A 14,894-nucleotide genomic window follows, 5' to 3' on the forward strand; every position below is an offset into this window, starting at 1 on the left:
GCAGTGCAGCAGAATTCTGCTCTCCCTGTTGCTGGGGGGTCTTGTTTGTATATCTTCATTTAAAAAGAAGCACTCCATCTAATATCTTGGTTTATATCACAGATCAGCTCAGGCACTGTAATTTTTCCCAAAAAAGCATTAAATGCATCCTCAGCAAAAACTGGAACCGTGTTTTTTTTTAACATTAGGCCTTATGTTTGGCATGATACCTTACATGCCCGTCCTGTGTTTATTTAAAATAACTGAAGAGTGGGTGGGGAGTGGTAGGAAAATATGGTTTTGGTTACAACGTATTTATCTCAAAATCCACTGTTCAGCAACAGAGGCCTGGGAGGATCTGGAGAAACAAAAACAATAGCCTTCATTTCCTTCATTGCACCCTCCCACCCTCCAATTCTGGAATTGTGCAAAGAAGAAAGTCTGGTAAAAGGAATAGCGTTGACCAAGGACCTGCAGCCGAATTTCAGGTCTAGGGGCGGGAGAGCCATGTTACTGTTACAGGGAGGCCCGTGTTGAAGGCTGCTGGCCTCAGCTCCGAGGGGAGCATTCACCGGCCGGGATCTGCAGATGTCCTCTGTGAAAGTGCATTAAGGCAACCGTAAGGATTAAAAGCAACTCCTGACATGCCTATAAAAACGGCAGTGGCTGAACGTAATCCGGCTTTATGATTGCTTTACAAGCCAATCCAGGCTGCCGTTTCCATGAAGCTTCCTGGGTTTGCTTGTCTCTGCGTTCCCCAACTAGCACTTAGATTTCCAAAATGCTCTTAGATGAACTGCCCTACCAAGGCCAAAGATGACAACCTAAGGGCACCTCATACACTATTTCAAATGGAACCTGAGCTAAATTGTGCCCCAAAGCGTCAAGGCTGCCCAGGCCGGGCAGGGGTTGGCCCTCCTGTGCCTCCCAGGTGGTCAGGGCTCTGCCCCCTCAACACCCCCGCCCGCAGCCTGTGCGTCACCCCCCGGGGGCCGGGGGCGGGGCGTGGCGACGGGGGCTCCGCCCCGGGGCGGGGCGCGGCGACGGGGCGCGGCGGGCTCCCTCGGGGTCCCAGCTGGCCGGCACTCGGCGGCCGCGGCGCGATGGAGGCGCCGGCCGAGCTACTGGCCGCGCTGCCTGCGCTGGCCACCGCGCTAGCCCTTCTGCTCGCCTGGCTGCTGGTGCGGCGTGGGGCGGCCGCGAGCCCGGAGCCTGCCCGCGCGCCCCCGGAACCCGCGCCCCCGGCCGAGGCCACCGGGGCCCCGGCTCCGTCCCGCCCCTGCGCCCCCGAGCCGGCGGCCGCGCCCGCGGGGCCGGAGGAACCTGGAGAGCCCGCGGGGCTGGGGGAGCCCGGGGAGCCTGCGGGACCGGGGGAGCCCGAAGGGCCAGGGGATCCCGCGGCGGCGCCAGCGGAGGCGGAGGAGCAGGCGGCGGAGGCGAGGCAGGTACGCATCGGGGCCCCCGCGGCCCCCTCCCCACCCCCGGGGCTGCGGCCGCCGCTGCCGTTCCCCGCCGAGCCAGGGAGCGGGGCCGCGGCCTCCAGCCCAGGCTGCCCCCGGGAAGCGCAGAACCCGCGGCCCGCAGGAAATGCAGGTCCCGCCATGCTAAGCCGCAGCCCCGCAAACTCGCCGCATTCCCCCAGAAAGTGTGGCGAGGGGCGAGCCCGAAGGAGTTTGTTTGGAGGTGTTTTGCTCTCCCCTCCCCTCGGCCTCTCCCAGCCCAGGGCGTGCTCCGCAGCTGCCGGCTCCCAGGCCTCGCGACCAGGGCTTGGAATTTTGCTCCACACCCACCTCTGACCCCTCCCGCCCACCGGTTCCCAAATCCACGCGCCTGTGGCTTATTTCAAGGCCTGCCATGAGAGTTATCTTGATGTTTAAAAAGTAGTACTTTCGGGGGGCGAGGAAGGAAAGCTGGCTTTTCTTTTTCAGCCAATTTGAAGTCCAGATTTCAGAGTCAGTGCTGCGGTGTTTTGTGAAGCCCGTAGGCTGGGACTGAAAGAAAAGGCACCCCATCCCAGCAGGTCCTTTTTATTGTCATTTTCAAGCTACACATCTCCTAACACCCTCCTACCCCGACTCCCCCGGGTTGTAGGTAAGCTGGGCCTGGATGGAGTGAAGATGCAGGATAAAGCCCTCCTGGAGCACCAGTGAGCACCCCAAAGCGGCCCTCCCTGCCTCTGCCCCAGGCCTCCCGCCATGCTGTCCATCAGCTCGGCCTTGGCCACCTTGTCCTGCCTGTGGATATCTGAGAGGAGTCGGATTTCCCTCATCCACTCATCCCAGCCCCTACACTGTGTGCCCATGTTCCCAGGAGTTCCCCACGCTTGGCTGGTCCAGGCCACCGCCGGGGTCTCCAGTCGGATTGTAATCCCTTGTTCTTAGCCCCGAGCTCGTTTTCTTGGAAGGGAGGAGAGCTGGGATGCGCGTTGCCAGCGTGTCTGCGTGTCTACGTGCCCACTCTGTCCTGTGCTGGACACAATGGTTTATCCTGGAGAGAAGCCCTTCGGGGGAGGAGGAGGCAGCCAGGCTGTGCTCAGAGGCATTTCTCTTTGCTGAGTAAGTGCGCCAGACCCCCTCTGAGCAGGCGCTTTGCTTGACAAGTGGGTGACTAATTGTGTCATTAGAGAGGATTCTAACCAGCCACATTTAATGGGGTGGAGCGGGGGCAGGCCCTGCCGTTCTTGCTTGGGGTGGGCTTCCAGACCTCACGGGGTGATGGTGGAGGGGGTGCGGTTTGGACATGTGCTGATCTGTTGTGTTTGCTCCCATATTTGGGATTCCTGCCTCCATCGAGGTCTCGCGGGAGCAGGAGAGGCCTTTAGAGAGTTCTGGAGCCGCCATGCACCCTCAGTCAGCCCTGGCCTTACAGGGCTGGCCCTTTATCACCCACACCAGGCTCTGAACTGAAGTGCAAAATGTCGTTTAGCGGCGCCCTGTCTTATCTCAATCCTGTGGGGCACAGCACTTAAAGAACTTTCTACACGGCTTTCGGCTCTCAGCACGTGATACCTACAGGAATAGGTTCAGTGGTGTTTAAATAGGGCCTCTCGCATAATTTGCCTCTGTCTGGGTGAATGCAGGTCCTCTGAAGCTGAATGGGTGCTCTGAAGGACAAGGCAGTATGGGGTTTCGCGTGCCAGGCAGCCCCCATGACATAGGTGCCAGTGAGGATGACTTGAGGCTTGTGTCTGTCCTCCTGGTAAGGCACCCTCCTGAGAGAACCTACCCCACAGGAGAATTCAATTGAAGTCAGTGCCCTTCCCCTTTGGGCTCAAGTCCCCAGGCCTTCCTGAGCTGGCCAAAGCTCCCCCAAAACTCCTGCCTGCAAACATTAAGCCAGGCGCTGTGGGGACACAGATATTGTGTCATCCCACCCACTCCCAGTGGTGGCATTAACCTAAGAAGCTGCTTAGAAATTGTCTTGGTGAGCTTCGAGTCAGTGACAAGAAAAAAAGAAAGGACAGGAAAAGAAATTGTCCTGAAGTGGGCTGCAACGTTTCCAAGAGCTTCCAGTGCTTTCTTCTGGTGATCACACTGCTGGGGCTTGGAGGACAGATAGGGAAAAACGCCCCCTGGGGAAGATAACTCAAATCGGGGTTGGGAAGTGGGGTGATGCCCTCCGCCAGCCTCCTTCTCCCTCCCTCCCTAAGCGAACCCCACCAACAGTGAGGGAGGAGGGTAACTCCACCTGCTGTTAGCTCAGAAGTCACTGCCCTGGGGAGCAGCGTGTAACTCACCTCTCCCCTCCCTCTTCATTTTCCATTAACTGCTTCCTTTCTAATCCAGTCCTCTCCCTTCCCAAGGAGGCCTGGGCGGGCTGGGGCAGCTGCTGCCTCCTACTACAAAGCTGATTATTGCGAAGGATCTGGCCCCAGGAAGCAGCCTTCAGCTGCTGTTGGGGATCGCTCAGGAGCGTCCCCTAGGTGCACGGTGCGGTGCCCTCTTTGGCCAAGGACAATGTAGTGGGGAGGGGCCACTATAGGCTGAGACCCTGAAAATGGACCAAAGAAATGGGGATGAGATCAGTGCAGCTCTTGCCTCCCCAGGGCAGCACAGGCCAGGGCAGGGAGGCCGAGGAGAAGCGGAATGATACTGCTAGAACCTCTTTTCTCTCCTAAGAATTAGCGCAGGGCGGGCTGTGAGGAAGCATTACAGGCAAGCCCTGTTCACACAAAGAATCATGAGCCAACGAAGTCAAGAACGAGAGCCAGGCCTCTTTTCAGGCCAGGACTCAGGGCTTTCTTGGTGCTCCTGTGTAGGTTGGGGTTTTAGGATTGCCAGGCCTCTTACCTAATGGACGTGTGGATTGGAGCAAGGCTGGATGGTCGGATTCCCAAACAGTGGAATTGGCAAAGCGTCAAGGGTCATTTGAATAGCACTAGAGTTAAATCTCTTATCTGTGCCAGGACTCAAGTATCTTGGTACTTGGGGCCTAGCTGCTCAAAGACAGACTAGAGCCCGGGCACGATGGCTCAGGCCTGTAATCCCAGCACTTTGGGAGGCCGAGGCAGGAGGATCACCTGCGGTCAGGAGTTCGAGACCAGCCTGGCCAACATGGCGAAATCCCGTCTGTACTAAAAATACAGAAATTAGCCGGGCATGGTGGCGCGTGCCCGGAAGAAGCTGAGGCAGGAGAATCACTTGAACCCAGGAGGCTGAGGTTGCGGTTGAGCCAAGATCGTACCACTGCACTCCAGCCTGGATGACAGAGCGAGACTCTGTCTCCAAAAAAATAAAAAATAAAAAAATAAAAATAAAAGAGTACTTTGGGAGGCCGAGGTGGGTGGATCACAAGGTCAGGAGATCGAGACCATCCTGGCTAACACGGTGAAACCCCGTCTCTACTAAAAAATACAAAAAATTAGCCGGGCGTGGTGGCGGGCACCTGTAGTCCCAGCTACTCGGGAGGCTGAGGCAGGAGAATGGCGTGAACCTGGGAGGCAGAGGTTGCAGTGAGCCGAGATCCCGCCACTGCACTCCAGCCTGGGCGACAGAGTGAGACTCCCTCTCAAAAAAAAAAAACAACAGAGTAGGGACTTCCTGTAAGGCAGTGGGCCGGTGTCATGAAGCACACTGAGAGACTCTTCTAGATTTAATTGGGATTTAGGAGATTAAAGCAATATGACAAATAAATACAATCTTGATCCTTGATTGGATTCTCGATCAGAGAAGGGAGCTATAAAGGACATACTGGAGATAATTGAGACATTTTTTAAATGAATGGCTGTGTTAGGTAAGCTTATTGAATCAACGCTGAATTTTTTGTGTATGATACCGGCAGATGGCTGTGTAAACAATGTCCTTATCCTTAGGAAGATGCAGGCTGAAACATTTTGGGATGACATGGCATGATTCAAATAGTTACATGCACACTCACACAGTGTGGGTGTGTATAGAGAGAGAATGCAAAGATGGCAAAATGTTAATTGGTGAATCTAGGTGAAGGGTGTATGGTATTCATTGTATTATTATTTCAACTTTTCTGTAGGTTTGGAATTTTTCAAAAGAGAATGTTAGAACAAAGAAGCCAACATTCTTCTTTGGGAAATTTCTTGGGAAAGGGGTTGGTTTTTCAGACACTCTGGCAGTGGTGGTCTGAGTGGGTAGCACAGCCTCCATCTGTCTGTCTTCACCATGTGACTTGGCCCTGGTTCCCCTGAAGTCACCCTGCTGTCAGGTCCACCTGTGTCTTCTGCCCTCACCAACCTGTTCACCATAGATGTGGGCTCTGGAAGCTGCAGAGACCCTAGCCTTCCCAGAATGACCCAGGAGCAGGTGAACTTCCCCATCATCTGTCCTGCCTTTGTGACGGCAGTGTGGGCCTTTGTGATGGCAGAGTGGGCCTTTGTGATGGCAGTGGGGTCCTTTGTGACGGCACTGTGGTCCTTTGTGACGGCAGAGGGGGCCTTTGTGATGGCAGTGTGGTCCTTTGTGATGGCAGAGTGGGCCTTTGTGATGGCAGTGTGGTCCTTTGTGATGGCAGTGTGGGCCTTTGTGATGGCAGAGTGGGCCTTTGTGATGGCAGAGTGGGCCTTTGTGACGGCACTGTGGTCCTTTGTGACGGCAGAGGGGGCCTTTGTGATGGCACTGTGGTCCTTTGTGATGGCAGAGTGGGCCTTTGTGATGGCAGAGTGGGCCTTTGTGACGGCAGAGTGGGCCTTTGTGACGGCACTGTGGTCCTTTGTGACGGCAGAGGGGGCCTTTGTGATGGCAGTGTGGGCCTTTGTGATGGCAGAGTGGGCCTACTTTCTGTTCTCTTAGCAAAATCTCAGAAGCCAAGTAGTGGAGGGCCAAGTAGATATTTGCCAGTTGTTTATATCACTTTAGGTCCTTGTCTTTAAGCAGCTTAGGCTGATATATCAAAATACCACAGCCTGGGTTGCTCAAACAACAGGCATTATTTCCTACACTCTTGGAGGCTGGGAAGTCCAAGATGGAGGTGTTGGCAGGTTCTGGTTTTGGTGAGGGCTCTCTTTTTGGCATGCAGACAGCCACCTTCTTGCTATACTTTCACGTGCCAGAGAGAGAGAGGGATGTCTCTTCCTCTTCTCATCAGGGCCCTCATAGCATCCTAGGGGCTCCACCATCGTGACCTCATCTAAATCTCACCTCCCAAAGACCCCCACCTCCAAATACCATCACACTGGGGGTTAAGGCTTCAACAGATGGATTTGCAGGGGACACAGATATTTAGTCCAGAACAGGCCTAGTGACTTACTGGGGAAAAAACTAGAAATAATCCAAATGTTCATTAATTAGCACATTGGATTCATTAGCAAATTAGTATGAAATAAGTAAAAAGGTAGAACATAAAATATTGTATTCACAGTAATTATAACGATATAGAGCAACTGAATAGAAGATGCCTTGGAGGGCTGTAAGTAGAGTTCCATGCTCAGTAGTTCCAGTGGGTGTTTTTTTGTAAAGTTGTTTGAGCGCATAACTTAATTTTTTTCCATATATGAAAGAAGTCCCGGGGCTTTCCTAATAGCTAAACTTTGTGCTTTCAGAGAGAAAGAGTCTTGGTTACAGACTAATGTCAGCTAGAATTTTCTGCTTAGCAAGAAGGAGTACGTTTTTAAAGAATATGTCTTGAGAAAAAAGCCACCTAGCTTTGGAGAGCTAGAAATGAAATGGTGAGCCTGCAGACAGTTTCCTTTCTGTAACCCTGCTCTTTCCCAGTCGGCTTAAACCACAGTGTGGGAGGAGGGAGACCAGCTTGGACCTCTGGTAAACAGTCTTCCGGAGAAATGCCAGATCCCTGATGGTTAGGAGTATTTCTGGAACAACCTGCATTTGGCCACACTGGGCTTGCCACTGTTAAGGACAGATGTATGGAACAGGATGAGGAGGTCAGGGTCAGAAGCCCCTTCTCTAAGGGGACCTCATGCAGAGCTTTTTCCAGCATTCTTTTTTTTTTTTTCTTTTTTTTCTTTTTGAGACAGAGTTTTGCTCTTGTCGCCCAGAAGTGCACTGGCGCAGTCTCAGCTCACTGCAACCTCCACCTCCCGGGTTCAAGCAGTATTCCTGCCTCAGCCTCCCGAATAGCTGGGAATTATAGGCATGCACCACTATGCTTGGCTAATTTTTGTATCTTTAGTAGAGACGGGGTTTCGCCATGTTGGCCAGGCTGGTCTTGAACTCCTGGCCTCAAATGATCAGCCTGCCTCGGCCTCCCAAAGTGACGGGATTACAGGCATGAGCCACCGTGCCCGGCCCTGTTTTCAGCATTCTTATTGCTTGCTGCTTGGTCAAAAGGCTGGAAAGGGCCAAGCGCGGTGGCTCATGCCTGTAACCCCAGCACTTTGGGAGGCCGAGGCAGGCTGATCATTTGAGTCATGGAGGTAGAGGCTACAGTGAGCTTTGATCGCACCACTGCACTCCAGTCCGGGCAGCAAGACCCTGTCTCAAAAAAAAAAAAAAAAAAAAAGCTGGCCGGGCACGGTGGCTCACGACTATAATCCTAGCACTTTGGGAGGCCGAGGCGGGCGGATCACGAGGTCAGGAGATCGAGACCATCCTGGCTAACACGGTGAAACCCCATCTCTACTAAAAATACAAAAAATTAGCCGGGCGTGGTGGCGGGCGCCTGTAGTCCCAGCTACTCGGGAGGCTGAGGCAGGAGGGTGGTGTGAACCCGGGAGGCGGAGCTTGCAGTGAGCCGAGATGGCACCACTGCACTCCAGCCTGGGCGACAGAGCGACTCCGCCTCAAAAAAAAAAAAAAATCTGAAAAAGAAGCTGGAGGGTGCTGCAGCAGTCATTCTAGTCATTCTATTCCCTGCCGCGGGGCGGTAGAAGCGATGCTATTTTCTTTTTCCTTCTCCCCTCTCCCTCTGTCACCCAGGCTGGAGTGCAGCGGCATAATCTTAGCTCACTGCAACCTCCGCCTCCCGGGTTCAAGTGATTCTCCTGCTTGCCTCAGCCTCCTGAGTAGCTGAGATTACAGGTGGCCACCACCACGCCTGCCTATGATGCTGTTTTCTGGACACAGGGTTACATTGGCTAAAAAAATGGCTACATGAGATTTAATGGCCCAGAGAAAACCCATTGCAGGACTCATGGAAGTTGTTTATCTTCAAATGTTGCCTCTGAATTGCCATAGAACTTACAGAAGTGACTGTCCACTTTTCAGGTAGCAGCTCCAGTTTTTTGTTTGTTTTTTTCAATGTATTCTTTTTTTTTTTTTTTTTTTGAGCTAGGACCTCGGCTGGTCCAATGGTGTTGGGTTATCAGAACTTGTTAACATTAGTGTCACTAAACTTGATATACAACCTCCTACTGCTAAAGTTAACTGGCTTAAAAAAAAAAAAAAAGAGTCTCACTCTGTCGCCCAGGCTGGAGTGTAGTGGCACAATCTCAGCTCACTGCAACCTCTGCCTACCAGGCTCAAGCCATCCTCCTACCTCAGCCGCCCAAGTAGCTGGGACCACAGGCACGCACCACTATGCCTGGATAAGTTTTGTATTTTTTGTAGAGATGGGGTTTTGCCATGTTGCAGGTTGGTCTCAAACTGCTGAGCTCAAGCAGTCTGCCGGCTGCTGCCTCCCAAAGTGCTGGGATCATAGGTGCGAGCCACTGTGTCCAACCCTTCAGCTCCAGTTTTGTGGTCTGTGTATGTGTGTATTTAATGTTTTCAAGTGAGAACTCCTTGTGCACATTTATAACCCGCTGACCAACCTGACCTCTGGGTGAGACAACCCTGGCAGATTCTCAGCAAGGGCCTTCTTGTGTGATGACCTTAGTATTCATCGTATTTCTCCTGGCTTGATTCTTACTTGCTGAGGACTCAGAGTCTGAGATAAATCTCGCTGTTTTGAGACAAGGTCTGGTTCTATCACCCAAGCTGCAGTGCAGTGGTGCAATCTCAGCTCACTGCAACCTCCACCTCTTGGGCTCAAGCCATCCTCCTACCTCAAGAGAAGAAAATGCCCCCAGCCCAGTGGTGCTCTGCTGGAGATCAGCAGGGAACCCTACTCCATAGTCAAGTCAGCCATTAGCCTTTCATGAAGTTCTTCCTATGGTGAGGCTTCCTCAAGATATATATATATACACACACACACATATATATATATATATGTATTTTAAGAGGGAGTCTCGCTCTGTCACCCTGCCTGGAGTGCAGTGGCGCAATCTTGGTTCACTGCAGCCTACCCCTCCCGGGTTCCAGCAATTCTATTGCCTCAGGCTCTCAAGTAGCTGGGATTACAGGCACGTACCACCAGGCCCAGCTAATTTTTGTATTTTTAGTAGAGATGAGGTTTCGCATGTTACAGGCCAGGCTGGCCTCAAACTCCTGCCCTCAAGCAATGCACTCGCCTTGGCCTCCCAAAGTACTGGGATTACAGGATTAAGCCACTGTGCCCGGCCCTCAAGAGATTTTAAAAACTGACCACTTGCCGCCTTCTTCTTCTTCCTCTTCCTCCTCCTCTTCTTCTTCTTCTTCCTTCTTCTTTCTTCCCCTTCTCCCTTCTCCCTTCCCCTTCTCCCTTCTCCTTCTTCTCCTCCTTCTCCTTCTTCCTTCTTCTCTTCTTCTTCTTCTTCTTCTTCTTCTTCTTCTTCTTCTTCTTCTTCCTTCTTCTTCTTCTTCTTCTTCTTCATTTATTTATTTATTTAGAGAACCAGGCTGGGGTGCATTGGCACAATCATACCTCACTGCAGCCTTGACCTCTTGGGCTCAAGGGATCCTCCTGCCTTGGCCTCCTGAGTAGCTGGGACTGCAGGTGCACACCACCACACTCAGCTAATTTTTAAACTTTTTGTAGAGATGGTGTCTTGCTATGTTGCCCAGGCCTGGTCTCAAACTCCTGGCCTCTATCCAGCCTCCTGCCTCTGCCTCCTGAGGCTCTGTGATTACAGATGTGAACTACTGTGCCCAGCCCTTATCTTCTATTACAATATTTAAAGCTGGTCATGGTCAAAATTGTTCAACCTGGTTTTCCCCCATAAAATTGAGTCATTTTCTCCAACCCTCTTCCATCGGATTTTATTCGTCTCTTAGTTTTCTTCTCTGTCTTATATTTTCTGTCTCAAAATGTAGCGCCTAGAATTCGACCTGATATTCCCTGATAGGGGTTGCGGAGAGTACAGATTGCTGCCCAAGAGTGTTTTGTTGTTATTGTTGTTTTCCTTTTTTGTTTTTTAAATGAAGCTTTTGGTGTCCTCTAAATCCTCTTTGTAGGAACTTGCCAAAAACTGTTAATCTGATAGGATTGAATCTGGCATGCCCCAGTCATCTGAACAAGAGTTTGTTTAGGGCTTGTGAATGTGCCCTTGATTGGGATGTGAGGTTGGAATGCAGGACGATGCTTTTGGTCTGGACATTGGAACGCGACAGTCGATCCTGGGCGGGGGTTGGGGCCCGGAAGGGGTCAGCTCCTCGCAGGAACAGTGATCCGGTCTCTCCCCAGACACCCCCACCTGCAACATACTCCCTCCTTGTCAGCGGCTTACCCAGCACACTCCTGCTCTTTGCCCTGCTGGAAGAGCTCATGCCCATAGTATCAACTGCAGGACTCCTAGACCAGGCCCGCCTGCTGCCTTCCAGAACACACCTGCCGCCCCCATTCCCCTGATCAACAGCTGATGGTACCCACATCTATACGCCCAGCTCTCGCCTCCCCTGAGCTCCCCGGCCCCTGGCTTGTCTACGTGCACCTCAGCCCAACACGCTGACGAGTGCCTCATTTCTGCTGCCCCTCCACCCGGCATTCCTCATCTCATCCCGATCCACCCCCCCACACTCAGCTGCTCAGACCAAAAGCCCAGGTCATCCCCGCCTCCTTCACGCCCTAAAGACCTGCTGTCTGCAATTCTGGTCACCTCTCCAGAGTGTGTCCCAAGAGCAGCCCTCCCTCCTCTCATCTTTCTGGCTCCTGCTTCGGTGGCTGTTCAGTGACCTCCTCACTGGTCTCCCTGTTTCCCGTCCTCCCCACCCCTGCCAGGCTCTTCCAGCAACCAGCATGACCTTCCTCGCACAGAGAGCACACCCCACGGCCCCTGCTCAGCCCTCCGCTTGCAATTCCAAACTTCCCACAGCCCCAGGCCCAGGAGACCCTGCCTACTCGGCATCTGCTCCCAGCCCCCCGCAGCCACAGACTCCTTTCTGGTGCTTAGACCTGCCAGCCCTGTGCCCACATCAGGACCCTGCCCAGCACACCCCTCCCTGCCTGAGCCTCCACGCAGTCGGTCCTCACCTCTGTCCTCTCCGTGTCCTTGCCCCTGTGAGCAGATGTAAAGTCCCTCCCACCACCCGCCCACTCTCTCTCTTTCTCCAGTGCGTCGTCACGTTTGGCTTTCTTCATATCACTTCATCCGGTCTGAGGTCATCTTTTATTTCAGTGTGCCTTGTCTGCTGCAGTGGAACGCCTGTTCCGGAGAGCAGGGCCCTTGCCCGCTACCTCCCAGCTCCCGCAACAGGCCTGCATGCAGTAGGCACCTGTTGAATAAATACGCCACAATGCCACAAAAAGAAAGAACAGAAATCGCTGTGGGCTCCTGCCTAGAGGCAGGTCCTGTCTCTTTGTCTCCCACCTGGGGCAGCAGGAAGGCATCTTGTTTCTCTCCCTGCCCAGGCCTCTAGCCCAGCGCCCTGCACAGCCGCCTGCAGTTCTTGCACTCGCGCTGTTATGTTATGCCCCAGAGAGGAAGACTGCTCTGTAAGGTAATGAGTTTCCTGTCCCAGAAGCGTTCAAACAGAGACAGGATACCAGCAGTTCATCCAAGGTTCCATCAGCAAGTGTTTTTCCTTAGGTGGAAGCCACACTAGATCAGTGGTTTTCTAACATTTTCTAAAACACTGGATCCTGGCCATGTCCGGTGGCTCACGCCTGTAATCCCAGCACTTTGGGAGGCTGAGGCAAGCAGATCACCTGAGGTCAGGAGTTCCAGACCAGCCTGGCCAACATGGCAAAACCCAGTCTGTACTAAAAATACAAAAAGCCAGGTGTGGTGGCGCTTGCCTGTAATCCCTACTTGGGACTAATCAGCTACTTGGGAGGCTGAGGCAGGAGAATCGCTTGAACCCAGGAGGTGGAGGTTGCAGTGAGCCCAGATTGTGCCACTGCACTCCAGCCTGGGCGACAGGGTAAGACTCAGTCGCAAAAGTAAATTTAAAAAAATGATGATAATAAAACACTGGATCCCTTCTTGCCTCTTCAGTGTCTTATGGAAGCCCAGGACATAAAGCAAAAACAGAGCTGCTGTGGGCGGCAGTCTAGGCCCCTTTTACTCTGTCCCCTCCTCCTTGCAGCAGTCTCTGCAAACCTAGGGTAGAATTAAAGGGCCTGCAAATCAGGTCCTGTGACCTTGGGGGACCCCTGCCCAGACAGAGGAAGGAGAGGGGTGCAGAGGTGAATGTGGAAGGAGATCACATTCCTGAGGCCATGGTGCAAAGAGCACCCCAAGTCCCAGCCCACCACCCCTACCCAGTGGCACCCCCGGTTCTTAGCCATCGAGGAGAGAGACCTCACCCAGTCTGATGGCAGGAGAATCTGGAAGTAGAACTTGGAGAAACAGAGATTATTGAAATTGAACAAGGTCAGGCAATGTAGGCAGGTGGCATGGGTTTTGAGCAGGAAAAGCATTATGAAGTTGGCATTTGAAGATGTTCTTAAAGCTGGATGAGGGCTGGGTGTGGCGGCTCCTGCCTGTAATCCCAGCACTTTGGGAAGTTGAGGCAGGAGAATGGCTTGACCCCAGGAGTTTGAGACCACCCTGAGCAACATAGTGAGACCCAGTCTCTGCAAAAAATAAGAAAACTAGCTGGGTATTGTGCACACGCCTGTGATCCCAGCTACTTAGGAGGATGAGGGGGGAGGATTGCTTAAGCCCAGGGAGGTTGAGACTGCAGTGAGCCATGACTGCACCACTGCACTCCAGCCTGGGCTACAGAATGAGTCCGTCTCCCCAAAAAAGATGAATTGGAGGAGAGCAGATGTAGGTGCCACCTGAAGGCATTGAATGGTTGTAGCAGGAGAACAGAGAATAAAGGGGTGAAGCCAGAAGCCTGTTGGAGTGAAGGGGAGACTCTAGAATTCAGAATAGAAAGGAAGTCAGGGCTGGGCGCAGTGACTCACGCCTGTAATCCCAGCACTTTGGGAGGCCGAGGCGGGAGGATCACTTGAGGTCAGGAGTTCAAGACCAGCCTGGCCAACATGGCAAAACCCTGTCACTACTAAAAATACAAAAATTAGCCGGGGATGCTGGTGTGCACCTGTCATTCTAGCTACTCGGGAGGCTGAGGCAGAAGAATCTCTTGAACCCAGGAGGCGGAGGTTGCAGTGAGCAGAGATTGCACCATTGCATCCCAGCCTGGGCAACAGAGCAAGACTCTATCCCCAAAAAAAAAAAAAAAAAAAAAAAAAAGGAAGGAAGGAAGTCGTCAGGTTGGAATCAACATTCCTAGGCCATGTTAAGGTGTCAGAGATGCTGTGACTGCCAAGAAAAACTGGACAAGTGACAGGGGGACAGTTTGAGACTTGGGTTACTAGGTTCTGGACAGAAGTTCCTGGGACATGCCTCATCCAGTTGCAAATACGGATTTAGAGAGTGGAGCCTGCGTGTCCTCAGCCTGGAGCTATAGTTTGGAGGGGGAGATGGCTGAGTTGTTTTGCCGGGTATGGAGGAACAGAGGTGACCCTTGCCCCAGCCTGCCCTCCCTGCCCACCACCAAGCCCCCAGAGCTGGCACCAGCTGATACTCCGCCCGCCCCCATTGCAAAAGATGAGCAGCTGATTGGTTAATGGAGTCCTTCTGGAAGGACTGAGAGCGTTGTCAGGCACCGTGGAGGCAGCCCTAGGCCTGGCCCATTCTGGGTTTGGGGGGCCTGGGCAGGCCCCTTGTTGCCTTCCTGTTATTTCCATCCTTGCCTGCTGCAGGCAGGGGAGGGACAGGTGTCCCCTTGGGAGTTAGGAACGGCCTGCCTTCTGGAGCTGCTGTCCCCTAAAGTCATTCTGGATTAGCCAGTGGGATTGGTGCAGTCACAGCAGGCGGCAGCTCTGATGGCCACAGGGTCACAACAGACCTTTGCACTGCCCCACAGCAAAACCATCGCCTTGGGCAGCAGACAAACAGGCAGAAATCTATCACTCTCTCTCCCTCTGTTAGTGTTCTCTCTCTCTCTCTCTCTCTCCCCTCCCCCCTCTTATCTGTCCCTCTCTTCTCTCCCCTCCCACCTCCCCTCTCTCCCTCTCCCGACTTCAGCAGTTTGCATCACGCTTGAATTAGCTTGAATCAGCCAGGGCAGCCATAAATGGCAGCATGCAGCCTGCAGGGCGTGAGCTTGGTTCACTGTCTCTCCCAGCTACTGCAGCCTGGCCGGGCCCCTCACCTTGGCCTCCGGGGCACCCTGGTCCTAGGCTCCTAGCACTGGGGAGGCTGTCAGGAGGCACGTCCCCTTTGCCTTCCCCCTCCCTCC

The 14,894-nt window shown here is 53.2% G+C and overlaps 1 protein-coding gene across 4 annotated transcripts in view; it reads left to right on the forward strand.

The window, feature by feature from the left end:
• The first annotated feature begins 1,002 nt into the window (after positions 1-1,002).
• MXRA7 (matrix remodeling associated 7) overlaps positions 1,003-14,894 on the forward strand; it is a 38,100-nt gene continuing 24,208 nt past the window's right edge. For 2 of the 4 annotated variants that reach the window (XR_009209982.1, XM_032176842.2), the window contains exon 1: positions 1,003-1,424. Coding sequence is in view for 3 of the 4 variants with exons in the window: in XM_032176842.2 (XP_032032733.1) it covers positions 1,083-1,424 (342 nt within the window). In the remaining variant the exon portion in view is untranslated. The remainder of the gene's footprint in view (positions 1,425-14,894) is intronic. The other 2 variants (XM_032176843.2, XM_032176844.2) reach the window with 1 other exon arrangement.

Source organism: Hylobates moloch, unplaced genomic scaffold (genome assembly GCF_009828535.3).
Source record: "Hylobates moloch isolate HMO894 unplaced genomic scaffold, HMol_V3 SCAFFOLD_15, whole genome shotgun sequence".
Lineage (NCBI taxonomy): Eukaryota > Metazoa > Chordata > Mammalia > Primates > Hylobatidae > Hylobates > Hylobates moloch.